The sequence below is a fragment of the Bufo bufo genome, chromosome 1, assembly GCF_905171765.1.
Source record: "Bufo bufo chromosome 1, aBufBuf1.1, whole genome shotgun sequence".
NCBI lineage: Eukaryota > Metazoa > Chordata > Amphibia > Anura > Bufonidae > Bufo > Bufo bufo.
The window spans coordinates 491,041,185-491,063,926 of NC_053389.1; the positions used below are offsets into that span (position 1 = coordinate 491,041,185).

At 42.2% G+C, this 22,742-nt stretch overlaps 1 protein-coding gene across 11 annotated transcripts in view; it reads left to right on the plus strand.

Annotated features, from left to right (window-relative positions):
- The window catches only part of NAV3 (neuron navigator 3), a 549,543-nt gene that overhangs the window by 285,798 nt on the left and 241,003 nt on the right, over nt 1-22,742 (plus strand). For 9 of the 11 annotated variants that reach the window (XM_040410312.1, XM_040410320.1, XM_040410268.1 and 6 more), the window contains exons 2-3: nt 16,098-16,215; nt 16,780-16,832. In XM_040410312.1, coding sequence (XP_040266246.1) covers nt 16,098-16,215; nt 16,780-16,832 — 171 coding nt within the window. Of the gene's footprint in view, nt 1-16,047; nt 16,216-16,616; nt 16,705-16,779; nt 16,833-22,742 lie in introns of those variants that run through there. The other 2 variants (XM_040410328.1, XM_040410336.1) reach the window with 2 other exon arrangements.

Sequence of the window (22,742 nt, forward strand, 5' to 3'; positions counted from 1 at the left end):
AACGGAGATGAAATAACCATTTATTAAAAATGTTACAAAAAACCACATGCTTTCAAAGGGTGTCCTAATTTTTTCACATGACTGTATCTCTTTTGGTCACTTTTTGTACCATTTTTTGGGAAATGAGGTGGGCAAAATGTCAATTCTATTATAGTTTTCTTTTATGCATTCATCTTGCAGGGAAAGTAACATGATCCTGAACGGGGGGAGGGGACTTTGCTCGGCCATCCTGAATGGGGGGTAGGCAGGTGCTCTTTGCTGCCATGCAATCCTGAAAGGGAAGGGGGGGGTGACTGCACAGCTCGCCGCTCGGCCATCCTGTACTGGGAGGGGGGGTTATGTGCCCATACTGAACAGGAGGGATGGGGTTAGGGGCATGCTCCTCACATTAGCCTATTAACCATTCAAGCCATTAAGCCACAGCAGAGCAGCAGCCCGATGGTTAGCCCCTTCCATACTGAGGTCCCTAAGGACCACGGCATGGAATGGGTTATGTATGCAGTTTAAAGCAGACTGTCAGCTGTATATTACAGCTGACAGTCTTCACTGCTCTGCCATCCTGAAAGGGGGGGTGAAGGAGGGAGAGAGACAGTCCGCGCTCCCGTGTGGAGCCAGGAGGAGTTACAGAGAATCCGTCAGATGAGGAAGCACAGCAGGCTGTAGAACCAAAACGAAAAAGAACAATAAATGCAAACAATTGGAGAAATTATTTTCTCCACAAAATAAATGAATTTATGTAAAAAAAATGTTTTTTTTCCAAAGGTGTCCATATCCTTTAATTATTTTATCTTTTGTCATTCTCAAATTTGTTACTAGAGAAGCTGAAGGAAGTGGTAAATTTTGTATCCATTTTCAAAGTAGCAAGGTACAAGTATCAGATTTTTTTCTAGCTCTTTCAAAGGAATACTTTCTTACGGCTCAAAAAAATGTCTTGAGACAGCGGAACCATAAATTTAAAACAAAGGAAGCTACTACATAACTTCCTCTGCCAATCCACAGCTGTCAGACCTTGTCTGTATTTATCCAGTACACTGGATCCTCACCTGCTCTACTGGCTTCATTCAGCTGTTACTTAACCTCCACACCAGACACTTAATATCCAGGAGAGTTATGGTAAGTATCTTTATGGACTGACATTTCCCAGTGAAGTTGACTCTTTAATGAATACCACTGAATATACAGGATATCTGTAAACTTGCATGTAAGATTGGCTATCTTCTACAGATGACAGAAGCTGCTATATGGTCTGTGTGGTCAAATGCCCCCATACAGTATGATCCAAAGACGAAAGACAAGTGTGCTTGTAGTACAGTGCCATGTGTACAAAGTTTATATTTAATTAGTAAACTATATGTAAAGTTAGCAGATAGTTAAAGGGGTTGTCCGGAGGCTTCCGTCAAGCAGAGTGTTTGGTGACGTCACCTGCTCTGATCGGCTGGCTTTAGCGCTGCCCTAGCCGTTTTACAGGCTAGGGCAGCTCTAAAGCCTGCCCATCAGTGCCAGTGACGTCACCAGGCTCACTGCTGGCTGGAAGTCTCTGCCTGGCAGCCCTAAGAAGAGCCCGATACGTTACTGGATCTCCTGAAAATGCCTTTGCGCTGCGCGATTAATGGTCTACAACTCCCAGCTTGCAAACTTGCTTGGCTGTTCTTGTAACTCCTAAAGAAGTTAAAGGAGAATTCTGGGAGTTATAGTTCTGGAACAGCTGGAGTGCCGGAGGTAGCTGATCCCTGACCTATAGTAATGAATTGTATACAGCCATTCCCTTCTATACCCTTACTATTAAAATTATATGATGTGTTTGCCGCCCTATAGAGTACAAGCTGCTTTAAACAGCCTGCGTTCTACTAGAATTGCAATGTAAGGCCTCGTCTACATTTCTGTGTCTGATTGACGTCTGTGTTTCATCCATGAAGATTTCCGTGAAGGATCCGTGTTTGGTCCGTGTGTCAGTTTTTACCCTCCGTGTGTCATCCGTAATTCATGGATGCTAGTCAGCTGAAAATGAATTTCCAGAGCATCTCCTATTAGTCTTTAGTGAAAAATGGATGCAACATGGACACAACAACAGATGCCATCCACGTTGTGTCCCTGATTTTCACAGACTTATAGACTTTAATGGGCGTGTTTGGTCTGCATTACAGACCAATGTAGTGCATGTCTCAGTGATTTTTTTTACTGACCCACGCTCGCTTAAAAAATACTGATGTGAGTTTATACATCATGCAGCATGAGTATTGCTGCTTATGCAGTTCAGAAATACCAAAGGTGTCCTACTTGTCAAAGAAATTCCATTTGGAATTGCTAGTGTCTGTTAGAATGGCTAAATATATTTAAATATAAAATTTCCACAATTTTTTATTGCATATTTAACTGTGATTTATATGAATTATTTTGCATTCACCAACATTTAAAGAGATTCGTGGAAGCGTGGAATTCATAATACTGAGTCAGATTTTCCAGGCTGTGTGAAACACAAAGGGTTTGATGTGGTTATGGGCTTAGACTTCACCTTTTGTTTGCTATTCTGTCTCGTTGAGTATTCAGAAAACATGGAAGCAATGTGTTATACAGACTGCACTTTGCTATGGTCATCTAATGCCAAACAGGCCCCGACCATATTTAAATGGATACCATTTCCTGAGATTTGAGTCATTAAAAGAAATCTCAATATTTCAAGTAAAATTCTCTTCTAGTTGAAATAAGGGGGGGGGGGGGGTTATCAAACTGGTGTAAAGTAGAACTGGTTAGTTGCCCATAGCAACCAATCAGATTCCACCTTTCATTTTGGACAGCTCCTTTAGAAAAAGAAAGGTGGAATCTGATTGGTTGCTATTACTATTTATACCAGTTTAACAAATATCCCCCAAAATCCATTAACATTTTTTCTTTAAAAAAAGACAGTTGTATGTTATAGTGTAGGGTGGTGTTATGAGTAAAAATGAAATGTTACTAGAAGTTGTTTTATGGCATAATGGGAGAGAATTATCAAAACTGGGCTAGTTGGCCATAGCAACCAATCAGATTAATCCTTTCATTTTTTCTAAGGAGCTCTGAAAAATGAAGGGTGGAATCTAATTGGTTGCTATGGACAACTAAGCCAGTTTTTATTTACACCAGTTTTAAAAAATCTCCCACAATGTTTTTGAGGATTGGTAGAAGACTAGATATCCAAACTAATTATATACATTATTTTATACAGCCATCAGCCTTCTTCTGATCTGTAAAAATGGTGGCCGCCATTTTGAGGGATTTGTCTGAAACAAATTGCAAGTTTCGGATTCGCTAGAAATTTGTAACAAAGTCCATCAGTTTAGAATTGATTTGCTATTTGCTCTAATAGTAATGTATGGGGAAAAAACATTAAACATTAAAAAACATTGCTGCCTAAAATATTGGAGCTAATCTGTTTTACAGCATGGAAACATATTCAATAAGGCTCCATTCACACGTCCACTATTTCGTTCCGCATTTTGCGGAAATGAATTGCGGACCCATTCATTTCTATGGGGCAGCACATCGCCGCTTTCCGTGTTTCCGTGTTTTGCGGCTCCGTGGATCCGCAAAACACGTTGCGGACGTGTGAATGGAGCCTAATGGACATACAGTGGATTTGAATACCAACAGTTCATTATTCTACCCAATACTTTCTTGAGTGTGGGAATAGGTTGTAGTAAATTTGTCAGGATTTAGGTGTGGAATCTGCACCTAAATCCTGACTGGATCTTCTACATGTGACCATGGCCTTGGTCTTCCAGTTGTCTCTGCTCTCAAATCTGCCTATTTGTGCAGCAATACATTCCGCCAGTGTCCTTCAGGAGTCTGGGAGAACAATTAACCGAAGGGGGAGAAAGCTCTTCTATACCATGACAAGCGGAATTCTTCCCCATATAGTGAATTTATGATATCTTCTATATCATTCATCTCATAAATGTGGAGTGGGCACTTACTCTAAATACAAGAAGCTTGTGAGGTGTTGACAGCCCAAACTTTCATATCATTATCACCTGTCCAGCTTGTCATTGACTATGTTTAGTCTTATGCTTTTGGCAGTAGATGGCTATGTGCAGCTTGTGTTATGTTGACAGCTAAATGTGCAACTATGTGCCCACTTCTGGTCTATAATAGCATTACTCCATACTTAAATAATAATCTTCGGTAAAGTACATGCGAGAATGTTGTCGTTTCAGAAAGATGACTTAATAAATCAGAATTTTACTAGGGTTGAATCTAGGCTATGTAGGAAGAGAGGTCATGAGTCCAGCTGCATTTGGAGACCTTCTGAATGACTTCTGACAGACAGCAAAACTGATTGATTGAATTCTGGCCCAGTTTTTCTAATGTGTCTGCATCAATAATCTGTGTAAAGGGTTGCACATTTCACTTTTTCCTCCATATACTCGAGCAGGGGTGTGTGACGTGGTGGAAAAGAGGTAGAGCTTCATGGAAAAGGGGTGGGGCCTAAGATCAGGGGCAGATTGGCCATAGACCTTACAGGGAAATTTTCCAGTGGGCCAATGCCCATGGGGCCACCCAAGTCCTCCTGTCTGCTGCTGGCCAGGTACATAATGCACTCTCAGCAGTAATTAATGCTGTGGGAATTAGAAACTCATATACCCAGACAGCAACTGCACATACCCTCACCGCCTAAGCCCCTGCTCCATATCTTAATCAGAGACAACTGGAGCAGTACAGAAAATCTCAGGTATTGATGGCCAGAACAGAAGAACAGCTTTTGGGGTAATATATTGTGATGCACTGTAGTATATGATTCTGCTGGGACAGTATTTTGCTCTATGGTGTTGCTGGCCCCACCAATTTATGTTGCCCAACCTTCTGTCAATTTGAACACCCCTAGAACATGGGGCCACTTTAGTTTTTTTTTTCCAAGGCCACTTTCCAGTTTAACCCTGCCTAAGATGCACCATTTCTGCCAAAATTGCACCACAATTCTGGCGTAAAAAATCTGTCTCAAAGTAAGCTAACCATTGCTTGGTATAGACTATTTCTATACCAGATTTATCATCCACCCCTGTGATAAATCTGGTGCAGGTCTAGACAGCCTGACTAAGCTTATGTAATGTTTATGAATAGTAAATCTGGGTCTCTGTCATTTTCTCATATGGTTTATAATCCATTTCTGAGATTATGTATCCACTAGTTTGGTTCTGATCTATTTATCCTCACTACGCACAATTCCTGTTCCAGTTTTGCGATCCAGGCGGGTGCAGTTTCCTGTTTCTGGTAAAAAAAACAATGCATCCAGCACTACATTGTGGTTTCTATTATGACCAAAAAACACAATGCAAATGTGAAGAGAGCCTTAAGGTGTAAAGTGCAGACTCTACAGAACAAGTAGCAAAAGTATAGGGAATTTGTCTGCAGAAAGGTCATGGTTAGATCAGACGCAATGACTTGTAGGGCTAGCCCAGCTGAAAGGATTGATACCTTTCACTTAGTGATCCATTGCTTGATTCCGGAGAAAAAGTACTTTTAATCCATATGCAAATTAAGAGCTAAGTGCACTGTGGGCGGACCCAAGCCACTCTGCCCACCCTTGCTTCTCCAGCATCCTGTGCCAGCCCTTCCATCTCCTTCTTGATTGATAGTCCCAGGTTCCTGTATAGTCATCTCCCCTGGCCCTGTCAATCAGGAAGTGGCAGGGGTAGATTCAGGAAGCAGGAGGAGCAGGGGTGCACAGAGTAGCTTCTGACCACCCCCAGTGGACTTATCTGCAGAATGAATCAATGGATCACTAAGTGAAAGTTATTATTACATTAGTTATTGTACCTGGTTACAGTGAATTTCTTGGTGACAGGCTCCCTTTAACTTGGAGCTGAATCTTAAAGGGGTTGTTTAGATAACCTTGGTGCTTTCTTTCAGAAACCATCGTTTGTGTCCGGAATTTCTCATTTCCATTGAAGTGAATAGTGCTAACTGCAATACCACACTCAACTTGTAGACAGGTATAGCACTGTTTTTGGAAGAAATCAGCCTGTTTTTGTAATTCTGACCAACCAAGTCCAGATATATTAAAAGAAGCATACATGAAGTCCTCTGGAAATCCTCTGATAACAGCCGTTGTTTTGGTCCGCATCTGAGCCGCAGTTTTGGCGGCTCAGATGTGGACCCATTCACTTCAATGGGGCCGCAAAAGATGCGGACAGCACTCCGTGTGCTGTCCACATCCGTTGCTCCGTTCCGTGGTCTGCAAAAAAAAGTAACATGTCCTATTCTTGTCCGTTTTGCGGACAACAATAGGCATTTCTACAATGGGCCGCCTGTTCCGTTCTGCAAATTGCGGAAGGCACACGGGCGGCTTCCATGTTTTGCGGATCCGGAATTTGCGGACCGCAAAAAACTGAACGATTGTGTGCATGAGGCCTTAGGGATATCAATGTGAATTGATAAAACCAGAGCTTCAACTCTGTTACATATGGGCTGCTTTAGTACTCTGCATGTCTATTTCTTTTATATACCTCTTCCGTTCTGCCAGAAATAGGCCTTGTTAAAGGAGTTTATGTTTTATGTTGTGATTTATGGTTTTCCAAAATTAATATTATCAAGTGGTGAGAGGAAGGATCTTTGTACGTTAATCAACCATACATCAAACCTTAAATTTGATCCTGGTTGTTGTCTTCCCATCTGCTGCATGTTATGTCTATGAGAACTAAACCCTGGGAAGCTATAAAGGCTAGGAAATGGTGATAAACATTACCCTTAAGAATTGTAACATTATACGGTATATTCCAGGCAAACACCTGGATGGCTAGCACTTCATTAGCGAAGGCTGAGTCATGGATCCCAGGATATTGCATCTGCTAACCATATACAGTGGGTAACGATGGCGGAACTATATTACTCTACTATATACTGTTAGTAGATCAGAGCAAAATTTAACAGAAAAAGAAAATTGCACAAACTGCTTGAATCAAGCAGAGAAAAGAAGAACCTTCTGGCCATCACAATCCGATCCAGATTTTAAGGCAGTATAAATGCTGAATTATGATTTCTGTTATCCAGGGAGATCAGAAATGTGAAAGGTAAATAAGAACCAGTCTGCTGATGTTTGCCAAAGCACAGCTAGGTACCGAAAACTCATAATATCATTTTATATTCCGCTCCAATATCCCCATTTTACTACGACCCAGCAGCCAGTTTCCTGCCAATGGTTAACTGTGTTTGTTATGAGTTACAGTCTGTGCTATCTGGAGGGACATAACACACTTACCTCCACCTTAATCCTCATGTGGAAGCCATGTGTAATATGCTTTGCGTGACTTGCTGATCAAGAAGCTGTACAATATGCTCTGGAGGGATAGTGCTGTCTCGGCTAAATGGAGGGAAGTGAACGAGGCCATACATATGAGGGTTAGAAAGTTGTATGGTCTTAAGCTGGAAAACTATAATTGTTTAACTACTCGGAACAGATTGAAAAAGTGGCTGGTATATAAAACATCATTATATATGGAGTAGGAGAAGGCAGTCAAGAAATAGTGATAAAAATGCAGAGCAATCTGCAGGCAGCAGTTTATGGAGCAGAAGGAGCTGAATTGATATACATTCATTGACTAAAGAAAATAACTAATAAAACACCCAGATAGAAATGTTGTATTGCCGCAAAACTCGGCATGCAGTTATGTCTCAGGCGGATATGTCCATTATTACAAGTGTGGTCGGACTCTGGGTCTTGCCAAAAGAGGGAGTACAAGTACTTCCCCTGCTGCCCTATAAAAAGACTCTCAGAAGCTACTTTTGGGCAGTATACCTCCTAAAGAGAGATGGCTGACTGCTAGAAATGCCTCCACAATGTATTCAAAGTCATTTTGCCCAGTTGACATACTTTGAGAGGTGGTGCATCATTGGAATGACAGTATCAGGATGGACATTTTGCCAGCCGTGTAGGCTTTTTTGACCTAGTTGTTAGGAGGCGTTTTGAGCAGCGGTTATGTTAGGGCACACCAACACGGCAAACAGGCTCCAGATGGTGCACACAGACCACCAGTAGAGGGGATTGTTTGATCCAGTGACAATAATGAGCTGATCTAACAGTGTCATTTTCCACCATCCAGACACAGGAGGTACCTTCATTACACAGACCTGTCTCTGCCCGGACCATTTCAAGCTGTTTAGCAGAAGGAAATTTGATGTTGTGGCACCCATTGATAGCCAGCCACTGTCACATTTATCTGCAGGCATGTCATGAACGCGGAAGCTAGACTGCTACTAACTGAAAGAGTATCTTCTTTAGCGACAAATCTGGGTTCTGTTTCAGATCCCACGAAAAGTTGGGTTTGAGTATGGAGGCTGATTTAGTATAACTTCTAATTCTTCCATTTATACCTCTATTCAGGAGTCAAGTGGGCGGTCCTACTTAGTGATTGGCAGTTATCTCTGCTGGTCACTAATTAAGACAGCTCATATGAGTCCTAAGCCCAGAATCCACAGATATTTACATAAAATGCACATTTTGCTAAATCTTTTCCCATAAAACCATATACCAGTCTGCTCATCTCCTACTGCTCTATAACATGCTGCCTGCCGATTGCACAGGTTCCCTTTAAGCAAAATATTGAAAATATAGTAAATTTAAAGGAAACCAGGTTATAAAACAGCAGGAACTGAATGGACTGAAATATAGTTTCGTGGGTAAAGATTCCCTAGAATTTGTAATGTACAGTATTCATTTAAATATCTGCTCTTTCTGGGCTACGAAGACTGACCCAATGGTATTCATGCTTGATCATTGGACTCCGAAGGATAGAAAGAGCAGGAATGTAAATGAATAAAATTGAAACATAGAAACATAGAATGTGTCGGCAGATGAGAACCATTTGGCCCATCTAGTCTGCCCAATATACTGAATACTATGGATAGCCCCTGGCCCTATCTTATATGAAGGGTGGCCTTATTATATGAATCTTTTTATGCAAACTATATATCAATCTGCTCCGCTCTTTCTTCTCTGTAACATGATGCCTGTATCTCGACATGTTTAACATGACAGATTCCCTTGAAGCATAGTAGAACTGTAACATCTGTTGTCTGCCCAGGCTTGCACAAGTTTACCATGGCTTACCATGAAATTGACTTTTGATTGCATCTCTCAAACATGTCATCAATAAGTGTGCTTCTGTACAGTGCTCCTGGATCTGCTAACACTATATGATTAATGTATAATGAATACTTTATTATTTGTGGTTACCTAGCCTTGTAAGGTTTAGAACCACTGCTAGCTATTGTTTTAAAAGTAACCCTACGACTTGAGTTGAGGCATCAGAAATTTTGGACACTTCTCCCCCTCCCTTTCTCTTGCAGCTCACTTGATAGATGGTATTGATAGAGGGGTACTCTGGTTTATACTGTTATGGGGACTTTCAACTCTTTTGGGGCCTTATGGGGCTAGAAGATGAACATGTCAGCGGGGCTCAGTGCGTGGAGAAGGGTCAATATGAATTTGTGTCCTACAAATAATTTTGCATCTTCTACATTCTAGATGTTTTGGGTCTTGGTCTTCTTCACTGAAGAGTCCAAAGGTTGTAGCCCTAGTGCACCCTGCATATCCTTAGGTTAAGATCACATGGTACGGTTGTGACACGGCCGTGCTGTTTACAAGTACAGTGCACTCAAAAGGGCCGCATTGGGCTATAATTAAACTGTTCAGTGGGTCAGTATTGTTAATTTCCGCAGGGTATTGAAGGTTCCACGTGGCCACCAACAATACAGACCCACTGAACACTGCAGTCTTCATTAGTTTAATTAGAGGCCGCTGTGGCCTTTCGGTACTCGGATGCAGCATGGCTATGTCACATGTGTCGTGTTGTCGTACCCTTATAGTAACAGCAGCATAGTAGAATTGTTTGCATCGATATAGTGTATGCATAAAATAAAGTTTTGCCTAGACACATAACCATTTCCATCTTGTAATGTACAACGATAATATCCAATGAAATGCCTGACTTTTCTTTTCTGTGCAGTTAATTCAACAGGTGGTACAGGGATCCGCAACCTTTGGCACTCCAGCTGTTGTAAGACTACAATTCCCAGCATGCTCCACAGATTTGTATGAGAGCTCTGAGAAGAGCAGAGCAAGTATGCATACTGGGAGTTGTAGTTTCACAACAGCTGGAGTGCCGGAGGTTGCCTACCCTTGATGTAGTAGTTCACTTGCCAGAAAGTGAAGCCTCACATCTCAACTTTTCCCCCTGTATTGTACCCGGATATCTTTAGCAGTAGTCAGATCCAGTCCAGCATTGGAAGCCAGCAACCATGTAAATTAATTGGGCCCACATAATTTCAATTATTTTCTGAAATATATATGGCCGTGCTGACTAACCTGAATAGTGGTAAATAGGGCTTGTCATCCTAAGGAATGCCTCTGTTGGCCTTTCTACATTTAAGGATATCATGAAATAAACTAATGTTAAAGGGGCTGTCTGGGATCTAGCTATTGATACCCTATGCTCAAGATGGGTAAGGAATATCAGATCAGTGGGGGTTCTACACCCGGCACCACTACCAATCAGCTGTTCTCTGCAGCCACCAGCACTGAATGGAGCTGGAATCAGATAGCTCTGTGCGCAATCCAGTTCAGCTCTCATGCAAGTACGAGTTTAGGCATGACAAATTTTGATAAAGGAAAATCTGTGAAAACTTAAACATTTGTCTAAGAAAAACTATCTGACATTTATTCATTCAGATTATAAAAAGTATTAACTCCATAATAAAAGTGTAAATAGATTTCATGTTTAACACTTATGGTATCCACATAACTACATGTCGCCACCAGCTTGTTATAATAGAATCCTGCCTCACCTTGTTTTTTTTTTTTATATGAGAAAAAGTCAAAAGATATTCCTACATGGTAAAATACTGATGATTTTGGTAAATCCGAATTTTGCTGCATTTTTACATAAAACTTTTATGGTGGGGTCCTAGCTCAAGTTGACCATTGTCTCAGCTCATACTGTGCAGCTTATTGAAGTCTAGAGCAGTGTTTCTCAACTTTGATTGTACAGTACCCCCAACAAGTCAACATATTAGTGTCTTTTTGGAACAGTCTCCATGGAATACCTAAAATTGTGACAATTTGGGTGCACTCACTTGAATACTGGAGTAACAGAGTTCTGGAGAACACGGTATGAATGGATCTGGGTGAGGCACTAACTGAGAGCCTATAGTGGAGGCTAGCCACAATAAGACATTCAGCCATACGGAAGGTGGACAACTTTTCATGATTATCACACCCTGTAAAATTATCATGCTTATGTTACATAGCATTGTATTTTGAGCAATCTATTTCAGCAACCAATCCTGTTCCATCTGAATTCCAGAAAATATTATTAGAGAGGTCTATATGGTCTTTGTCAAGTTTCCTTTCTTGTGTTTAGCAGATGCATTTGGTATTTCACCTAGAAAGGAATTTCTAAACCTTTATTTCATGTTGTATTATGTTCATGTGTAGCAAACATTCTTTGGATGAGTTTGCCAATTTTTTTTTTTATAAAGGGCTAAGGAGGGACAAAGTATTAACTGATGTTACATTATATTTGCTTCGCTTTTAGAACACATGTTCCATGTGCTTGCACCAAATGTAGATTGTGTTACATTTTATAGGACAGTTTTTTATTCTACACATTGTAAATCATTCCTGACTGTGTCCTTACCTGGTGTAAATGCCCTTTATGTTTACAGTTGGGACTTCTTAGTGACGTTTAGTTGAAAGCAAATAATGGCACAGCCATGGTCACTGCATAACTTGTGGCATGGTCATGATCACTACAAAATTAGTGTCATGGTCATGATTACTGCACAATTTATGGCACAGTCATAATCACTGCACAAATTATGGCACATCCCTGATCACTGTGTAATTTATGGCACAGTCATCATCACTATATAACTGTCACGCTGGAAGGGATACAAGATACAATAGACAAACAGAAAACCACAAAACAAGTGTCTAGGCCAGAAGCTGGGGATAAAGGTCACCTCCTGACTAATCCCTACCAGCTTTTCCTAGACTTCTGTGCCCACGTTCAGACCCTTAACGTGGGAATAAACGTGCCCCCATGCCTAAGGCTGAAGATTCCCTAAAATCCCTAAGATGGTGAAAGGGGGAAAGAGACAGCCTGCTTCCTCAGGACCTGGAGGGGGCAGACATCTCTCTAACAGCCTAGACAGAAAACAAAACCAACTTATCTTGTTACTGAGCAGAAACAGCAAATCAATCAATCCATCCATCCATCCTTCCTTCCTTCCTTCCTCTGAGGAAGATAGAAGCTATAACCCACACAGGACACTGGGAAGGGGCATAATTTAAACTCATACAAACGACCCCACCCAGTGCACCTGAAGGGAGGCGGATACAGCTCAACTCCAAACCCAAAACAAAAAACTACACACGTGCTGCTAACCTGGCAGACCTCCGCACATAACCTGAGCAGGGCATGACAATAACTTATGGCATGGTAAAAATCACTGCACAACTTATTGCACCATCATAATCACTGCACAACTTATGGTAGACTGTGAATACTGCAAAACTTATGGCACAGTCATGATCACTATGCAACTTATGGCATGGTCATAGTCTGCACAACTTATGGCACAGTCATTAACACTGCACGGCTTATGGCATGGTCATGGTCTGCACAACTTATGACATGGTCATGATCACTGCTCGGCTTATGGCATGGTCATGGTCTGCACAACTTATGACACGGTTATGATCACTGCTTGGCTTATGGCATGGTCATGGTCTGCACAACTTATGACACGGTAATGATCAATGCTCGGCTTATGGCATGGTCATGGTCTGCACAACTTATGGCACGGTTATGATCAATGCTCGGCTTATGGCATGGTCATGGTCTGCACAACTTATGGCACGGTCATGATCACTGCTTGGCTTATGGCATGGTCATGGTCTGCACAACTTATGGCACGGTTATGATCAATGCTCGGCTTATGGCATGGTCATGGTCTGCACAACTTATGGCACGGTCATGATCACTGCTTGGGGTATGGCATGGTCATGATCACTGCACAAAATATGGCATGGTCATGATCACTGCACAACTTATGTTGTTTCCTATGGATTATCACAAAAATTCCAGCGATCTTACTATCGTATTTGTAACACGATCACTGGAACTGCAATTCATTGCGTAGTCTAGTATTAAATTAATTGTAAGTTTGTTTGACTTGACAGGTGATGCTTATATTGCTAGCTCCTAATTAACAGATGTTCATTCGACCTTTTATATAATTAGCACACAGTTATCAATACAATTCACATTTTCAAAGACAGGAGAGTACCCAATTATATTAAAGCAACTTGTGGGATATATACATTTCAAGATCTTTTACTGTTCATTTGTAATAAATATATGCAAATTAACAGCAATAGGGGTGCAGTATCTGATTTCTGTGATAAAAACTACAAATGGGAGTAGATTGTTTACTTTTATAGGGAGTCACCTGAGACCACTCCAATAAACTACTGTAGTAATTGAATAGTATACAGAGCTCAAATCAGTTATTTTTATCACTATACTCATTGCTGTCCCCCAGATGTATGCTTGCAAACCGGCTGTGTGATGCATAGGATAATGGAGAGGACCTCAAGACTAGTCCTCTCCATGCATCACACAGCAGGGGAATGGCAGATAAGGATTACTGGTTTAGCTTAGCATCCTGTATACCAGGCATGCTCAACCTGCGGCCCTCCAACTGTTGCAAAACTACAATTCCCAGCATGCCCTAATAGCTGTAGGCTGTCCAGGCATGCTGGGAGTTGTAGTTTTGCAACAGCTGGAGGGCCGCAGGTTGAGCATCCCTGCTGTATACTATTCATCCATTACTGTAGTTTATGGAGCTGGTCCGAGGTGACTGATTACTTTTAATAAGGGAATCTGTCACCATGATATTGGACAATTATCTGCAGTAATACATTTATTTATTTTACTCACTTATATAGCACTGACATATTCTGCTGCACTTTACAAACATAAGCATCACTCATTGTCTCCAATGGAGCTCACAATCTAAGTTCTCTATCATTATGTACAAGAACATAAAGCTTCCATGCAGATGTTGTCCTTGGATGAATTTGACCCTAGAATCCAAGCTGTGCAAGGTACCAGTGCTAACCACTGAGCCACCATGCTGCCCATAATACTTGAGTAGTACTGAAGATAAGGAGTCCATATTGCTACTTATAATTTTCTTACTGCCCCCATTCCTTTGCTGTCAGCGATCAAAGCTACACTGAAATACAGAGTATGGACTGCTGTGCTGCAGTGACATCATGGATAGGATTCCTCTGCTTGCGCGCGTCAGTCTCCACAATATATTTTAGTGTAGCTTTGATCGCTGACATTGGGGGAACAGAAAGATGTAGGAAAATAACAAATGACAATCTGGACTCCCTATGTGTGCTACTACTTATGTAGTACTGCAGGTAATAGCCCTAAATCGTGGTAAAAGATTCCCTTTAAGGATACATTCAATATTAAGCAGCACTCCAACTCAATTTGGGGGGAATAAATATATATTATTATCCTCAGGATACCTTATTGTAGCCCACAGGATAGGTGGTGCACGCGGGTAGGGACCCAGGCTGGAGGGTCCTGGACAGTTATTAAACTAGTAGAAGGGATCCACAGCACTCGGCAGTTCAAAATCATCTTGTAGTTTATTTGGACAACAAACATGGCGACGTTTCGACGTGAAGTCTTTATCGAGCAGTGAGATGTGTAATAAAGTGCCCTTTAAGTAGCCCTCAATATGGGTGTGGGGAAAAGAATGTACCTCCTTAGTGGGTGTTTAATCATAAATCCCCAGATGTGCAGTGGTTGTTATAAATAGATCGTATATACTCAGAACAAACATTATACATATGTAACTTACATAAACCTAGGTTCCACATGGGTCATATTATCCCCCTGTATCAGCATAAGATCCAAAGTGGAGACTGCGCAGGCGTGCGCACATACTCTCGCGAGAACGGAAGCACGATGTATGTCGGCCTATCATGGAGGGAAACGTCACTCATAGAGGTGACATATGTAGTTGCCAGGGAGAAAAAGCAAAGGAAGCCGCCTGGCCTGTTTGTTGGGTGTCTGTTCCTCACCAATCTGATATTGATGACCTATCATGAGGATTGGCCATCATTATCTAGAACCCAGAAAACCCTTTTATACCCACACCACATCTGTGAGGCACATGGGGGTATATATATCCCTGTGTATATACAGCATGCCATCTATAACATCCACATAGAAAATATTTGTCCCTCTTCAAACAGCTCTCTGGGGTCCTAAGTCCATTCCTTGAGGACCACATTTTAACGTAGGCTGTAATAAGTTAAAACATTATACAGTATGTGCTTTGTTTTTAGCGATATTCATTCAAATCAATAGCATTCCTTTATCTATAGAAAAATCTACTAGGCGTAGTAACATTTTATTTAAATGAATAACAAATTATGTTTTATATTTACAGATGATAAATGGAGTTTAAGCCCAAAAAAAATAAAACACGTCTTCTTAGTTTGCCCATGTTATTGGTTTACATGGATGTGAAAAATCTATGGTTATTGTAGTTATAAAAAAAACACTCATGCTCTCTTTTTTTGTATGGTGCTGCTTTCTTTAGTTTTTCTTTTTACTGTAGTCATAAGATATATCAGGTTCTTAAAAGAAAGCAAAAACATACTTGCATTGTAATGTACAACTCTTTAATCCCTGGCACTTCAGCCCTGATAAATCAATTGGTCTTAGCCATTAAAGAGGAAGTAGGGCAACTGATTTGTGACAGCAGTTTCCTTGACAGCCGTGAAGTGAGAGTGCATTTCTTGTGTGGCCAGAGAACTACCACGACCCTCGTGAAAAAAATAAAAAAAGTGAGTCATTAGAGCTGGGAATAGGAAAGAAATTGTTTAAATAATAGCAGCATAACGGTTTCCTTTCGAGCTGTGACTTCCCCGGTTGGAATGCAGTCCTGAATACTTCTGCTATTGAAGTCAAAATGCCTTTCTGAATAATTTTTATCTTCTCTCTCCCTTATCCCTCCCTCTTCCCTATGTCTTGTAGATTTACACTGACTGGGCAAATCACTACCTTGCAAAGTCTGGTCACAAGAGGCTGATAAAGGATTTACAACAAGACGTAGCTGATGGTGTCCTGCTGGCAGAGATCATTCAGATCATTGGTAAGTCTGGGGTCCCAGCTGTGCTATAGAGGAGGGATAGACTCTGGCTGGGTGGTTGCATGGCTTTGGACTTGAAAAGGTTAAGCTCAATGTGTGTCTGTCTGCCCTGCGCTTACTAACTCCAGATATCTCCACCGCTCATACTTTGTGTGAGTCTTTTGAAAGTTCATTTGTATATAAAAGCAGGGAAGTATCAGCCCAACCGTTATTTTCCTTCCCATGCTACAATGTCAGAGATGAGGACTTGATCAAACCATATGTCTTCCATGTGTGCATTCTGTTTGCTGGAGGGGATCATTCTTTCGAGGATGCCTTGAAACACTATCCTTGTCAATGCAGAGACAATTGGGGAGGATTCCATGTCAGCAGTTCCTTGGCAGGGGCTGGGGAATGAGCAGTAGATCACATTCACACTTCCACTCCTGTAGGATTGTGTATGTTTATCGTGTGTTCGGTAGCAGACAGTAGACCGGTAGAGTAGCGCTGTAGGTGAGTAAATACATTGTGACTCAAGTTCTTGTAGCTTCCTTCTTTTTCCACTTATACATCTCTTTTTTCATTTAGCAAATGAAAAAGTGGAAGACATCAATGGCTGTCCTAAGAGCCAGACCCAGATGGTAAGTCCATCCTTCCTTGGACCATGTACATGTATATATTGCGTTTCATTGTATGCTCTGTAACTAGACAGTCAATACTCTTCAATAGAAAGTCATATGTAATATGCTATAGTCAAAAAGGTGGGTTTATAGGTTGCTGTTCTCCGTAGAGCCCCTTTTTTCAGACATGGGGACACATTTAACATTATACCAATTCCCATGTCACTACATGAACATGAATGATGTGTATGCTCAGCACCTTATTTATGAAGACCACCACTACTTTCTTAGACACCTATGACTTTTCACATTTAGTGACAATGGTTCACATTCACTTTCAAGCCTTACTATGTGGGAATATATTTCTCACCGCTTTTCCATGAAGAAAAGTCACATTGAGCTTTGCCAGGCACAACCTGTCGGTTTATCATTGAATATGCTAGCTGTGAATACATGCTCGCTATAGCAGTCTCGTCTATTGTAGTGATTCCAAGTCTTTGACATCACGGTGGCCATCTTGTATATACACATTACACATATGTATAACCTTAGCAATCAAATGGAACCAACTAGACATTTGCTTTTTTATTCTGCTCACACTTGGCCATTTAGAACTAGGTGCTGTGATTATTTGCTTTCGTATACTTTGCATGCACGGTATGTTGGTCTACAACCTGTAGGTATGCCATTATGTTTATTATTCACTATATGAGGCCAACATGTGCAGTTCTGTACAGAGTGTGCTTCATCACATCAGAGCTCACATTACTTTCATGGAAGCCAGCTTACCTGGTATCCGCCTGGAGGCTATGCTGTGTTTGCTTATACACCTGTTTGGAGTCTATTCTAAGCTCTTTATGCATTCAAATACAGTGGTAAGAGGCATAGCTTAGAGTGTAACTGTCGTTTTGGTTTATTTTTAATATTGTGTAGCGACAGGAATGTTAAACATTGATGTGATATACCAAATTAAGGAAAGATGTTTCTTTCTCCCAAAAAAACTAACAAAGGAAAGGTCTTCTTCTCAAAGCTCTACCAGCATTTCTATGGAGCATCTGTCTTCAGTCTGCAGACGATGCCTATGTGTAACATACAGAAGCTTCCAGGCACCTCGTCACTAGCCCAGTCCATGACTATGGACATGTGGCCCAACGATCACTGTCCATCTCCCTGCCTATCTGACTTGTTTCACACAGGCGTCTTCAGCACTCAGTACAACACTGAAGGCCGACTTTCATAACACTCAGTTACAGCTTTGACCCCTTGCAGACGAGTGTGAGCGGAATAGGTCCGTATGCGTTGTGGATGCGTTCAGTTAAAAATGTGCGATTTCTCAAGCAAGTTCATTCACTTTGTCTACGATCGCGTTCAGTTGTTCAGTTTTTATCGCGCGGGTACAATGTGATTTAATGCATTTAGCACACGCGTTATAAAAAACTGAAGGTACACAAACAACATCTCTTAGCAACCATCAGTGAAAAACACATCGCATCTGCACTTGCGTGAAAATCGCAGAATTATAGAACATGCTGCGATTTTCACGCAACGTACAAGTGATGTGTGAAAACCAACTCTCATGTACACAGACCCATTGAAATGAATGACGGGCGCAATGTGTTCGGGCGCAATGTGTTCGCATTACGCATTGCAACCGCACAGAATACTCTCTTGTGTGAAAGGGGCCTAAGGGGATGTTCCGGTTTTAATGATTACATTTATTTCTTTACACAAATTTCTGATATACATGTATTTAAAATTTTGCTCACAGACCTCCAGGGGCGTTGCTAGGGTCTGAAAACATCCGGGGCACAAGCCTATTGTATTACGCCCCTGTGAAGCCACGCCCCCTCCCCATGAAGCCACACACCCATGGGCCTTCACCGTAGTTATTAACCCCTTTCAGCAGTCCCCCCCTTCACAGTAGTTATTAACCCTTTTCAGCAGTCCTCCCTTCACAATAGTTATTAACCCCTTTCAGCAGTCCCCCCTTCAGTGAATGGAGGACTGCTGAAAGGGGTTAATAACTACTGTGAAGGGCCTAGCCTTCTGGGCAACCCCACAAATCAGCGCTCATCTCATTATTATCTTGACTTACAAACTCAGCTCCAGTAACAGGCAGTGCTGGCGGCGCTCACTCACTGACGTCACACGCTTGGGCCACCTAGTGGGAGGAGCAGGCGCGTGACGTCAGTGAGCGAGCGCCGCCCGCTCTGCATGTTTCCGGAGCTGAGTGTGTAAGATAGTAATGAGATCATGAGAGCTGTTTTAAAGTTCAGTTACTGCAGGATACGGATTAGGATGGCGGGGCTGCGCAGCGCAGGTGAGTCAGAGCGGCCGGCCCTGCCAGCCAGGGGCGTAGCTAGAACTGATTGGGCCCCACAGCAAAATTTTGTATGCCCCCCCCTCCATGACTATCCTGGCATCCTATATGTGCATATGTAAGGGAGAGTTCACATCACATTTTTGCCATCCGTTTGATGTTTACGTTGGAAAATGGGATACAAAAGCGCAGCACACTATGCTTTTGTATCCTGCAAAGTCTGTTAAAAAAAAAACGTATACATTAACGTATCATTTATTTTATGGTGTCAGTCTGAGTCACCTGTTAACATATACATTTTATGTATACATTACCAGGGGTCAGCAACCTTCGGCACTCCAGCTCTTGTGAAACCACAATTCCCAGCATGTTCCATTAATTTCTATGGGATTTATGAGAAGAGCAGAGCAATAATGCATGCTGGGAGTTGTAGTTTCACAACAGCTGGGGTGCCGTAGGTTGCCTACTCCTGCATTAGACGAATGGCAAAACGTGATGTGAAACAGGCCTTAGTGTGCCATGATAGTGCCAAGTGGCAAGCACTAGAGACAGAGAAGGGAGGCTGCAATGTACAGGGCACAGTACAGTATAGGGGGTACAGTACAGGGCAAGGGGGGGATGCACAGTGCAGCATAGGGGGTACAATGCACCATAGGTGGCACACTAAAGGGCAGGGGGGACAGTACAGCATAGCAGGCACAATACAGGGCAGGGGGCACACACAGTGCAGCATAGGGGGCACAGTGCATTATAGGGGGTACAGTACAGGGCAGGAGGCACACACAGTGCAGCATAAGGGGCACAGTACAGGTCAGGAGCCACACACACAGTGCAGCATAGGGCAGGGGGCAGAATACAGCATGGGGGGCACAGTACAGGGCAGGGGGGAAAATACAGCATAGGGGGTACAGTACAGGGAAGGGGGTATACACAGTGCAGCATGGGGGGGGTACAGTACAGGGCAGGAGGCACACACAGTGCAGTATAGGGAGTACAGTACAGGGCACGGGGCAGAATACAGCCAAAACATGCACCTAGAAATGCTCCATTCACATGTCCTACCTCAGGAGATGATAGTTCCTAGTGGGCAAAAGGACCTTTCATGATGTCAGGAGCACATGGTCAGTCACATGAGTGGGCGGAGTCAGGCTGCGGGCTGTGCAGGAGATTGTGTGGAAATGACTGCGCTGGCACGAAAAATTGTATTAGATAATCAAGACACTTGGTGTCAGGCTGTCGGGCGCCGGGCCCCTTGTCAGCCCGGGCCCCGAAGCAGCTGCTTCCCTGGTAGTTACGCCACTGCTGCCAGCATAACATTCGGGCAACTTGTCAAAACATCCGGGGCTCAAGCCGCAAATGTTTTGCCCTAACGACACCCCTGCATATCTCTATTATATCAGTGCATTTGCCTCTCCCTAAAGAAAAAAAATATGGTACGTCCCGTTTTAGTCCTATAAAATGCGTCCGTAGGAGAGCTGGATTGGACTAAACATGGTGTCAGTCATGTGAGCCGTCATGTGATCCTCAGAAGTATCCAGTGACGGTTTGGCCATAGACCTTACAGGGAAATTTCCCTGTGGGCTGATGTCCAGGGGGCCACCTGGGCCCTCCTCACGGCTGGCCAGTGGAAGTTTTTGAGGATGTATTTTGTGCTGCTGGCAGTATTTTGTGATGGACTGTGGTATTTGGCTCTGTTGGGGTGGTATAATGTGGCACAATATGGTATTGCTGGCCCTGCGTTCCATCAATTTGGACCCTACAAAACGGGACCACTTTTAGTATTTTTTCCAGGGGCACTTTAAGTTCCTAGTCCGCCCCTGGAAGTATCATGTGACCTGACTTTCAGTTGAAGGGGTTGTGTCACTTTAGCAAATAGGATTTATTATGTAGAGAAAGTTCATACAAGCCACTTACTAATGTATTGTGATTGTCCATATTGTTTCCTTTGCTGGTTTGATTCATTTTTCCACCTTGTAATCCAGCAGCAGTGGCCGTGCTTGCACACTATAGAAAAAGGTACCAGCCTATTTGAATTCCCATTAGAGAGGCCGGCCCCTTTTCCTATAGTGTGCAAGCAGGACCACCACTGCTGAATTGTAGGGTGGTCATGACCATGGAAACGAGCAGTGTATAATGTGATGGAAAAATGAATCCAGCCAGCAAAGGAAGCAATATGGATAATAATAATACATTAGTAAGTGGCTTGTATTAACTTGATCTACATGATAAATGCCACGTGGTGAAGTGACACAACCTCTTTAACTGCCCAGGTATCGTACAGGTGAATAGTAGTGTATTGTTTTGTACAGTATATACACTATTACTACCTGCAGATCACCTCTGTGTAGAAACAGATCAAGGTATTATGTTGTTGTTTTTTTTACACACTCAACTTTATTAACAATATCACAATATTACCTACAGATATCTATTTTACAAATCATCTACAGACAGGCACACAATGATGTATTTACTGTAATGATCACAATAAAAATCTTTAATCCAGCACTAGCTCTAATAATTTATTACATGGATGTGTCCTGTGTGCTGACCTAGCACATGTTTGCCATGTAATACAGCTGCTTACTGAATGTCAGAGTGTAAAGAATGTCACATGACTGATGCCATGTTTTAGTTAGGCCATGGATACATTACAAATGACTGATACATGAGCTATACCACTGACTGCATATAGGGGTTAACTGCCTGATATAAGGTATGCATACAGAATTTAAATACATGTTTATTGGAAAATTGAATGATTTCCTTTTAAATAAAGAAACAAATGAAGAAAATAATTTAAAATGGAATATCCCTTTAAACCAAAACAGTTACACATTAAAGCTCTTTGGCCTTAATGTACAATCTGGGACTGTCACACTTAGGAGGGAAGGGGGGAACAGGGAATCAGGCCTGACTGACTACCAGTATGAACAGACCCCAAAGGTAGGTGAGTTCATACGCAGGAATACCTAGAGTCCTATCAAGCCCTTTAGGACCCTGGTACTAATGGCAGGGACGACACTACCTGTTCCTCCAAAAGGAAGGACGAACACGAGTCTCCTTCAGGTCTAATAAAAACAATAGGGAAATACAACACAGAACCCAAACAAAATACAAAAGGGAAACGAAAGACTTAACTTCAAAGGAGCAATGGAAGCACCAGGAACTCCCCCGAGATCCAACCACAATCTATCCAAAGGTCTAGACAGAAGCTATAAACCGCACAGCATTGTGGGAGAAGCAACTATACATAGGGAAGGTTAAATGACCCTAATAGCCACACCTGGGGAAAGAAGGTGTCAAGCACCAGAAACAACACAGATGTCATTTGATCCAAAAGGAAAACATTTCAGATCAAACCACGTGTTGCCAGTCTCACCAAACTCCTGGCACCTATCGCGGGAACGTCCATGACAGGGACCTAACCTGTAGTTTTCATGTCAATCGTCAATCAGTATGATGTCCTGCCTTAGGGTGCACATTCACTATAAAATTAAAGCATTTATTTCTGTAGCAAGAAAGCTAAATCTTGTGAGATTAGCAGATCACCTCAACAGGCTGCAATATACCACGCAACCACTGGGTGGTCAAATAAAGACACATATATA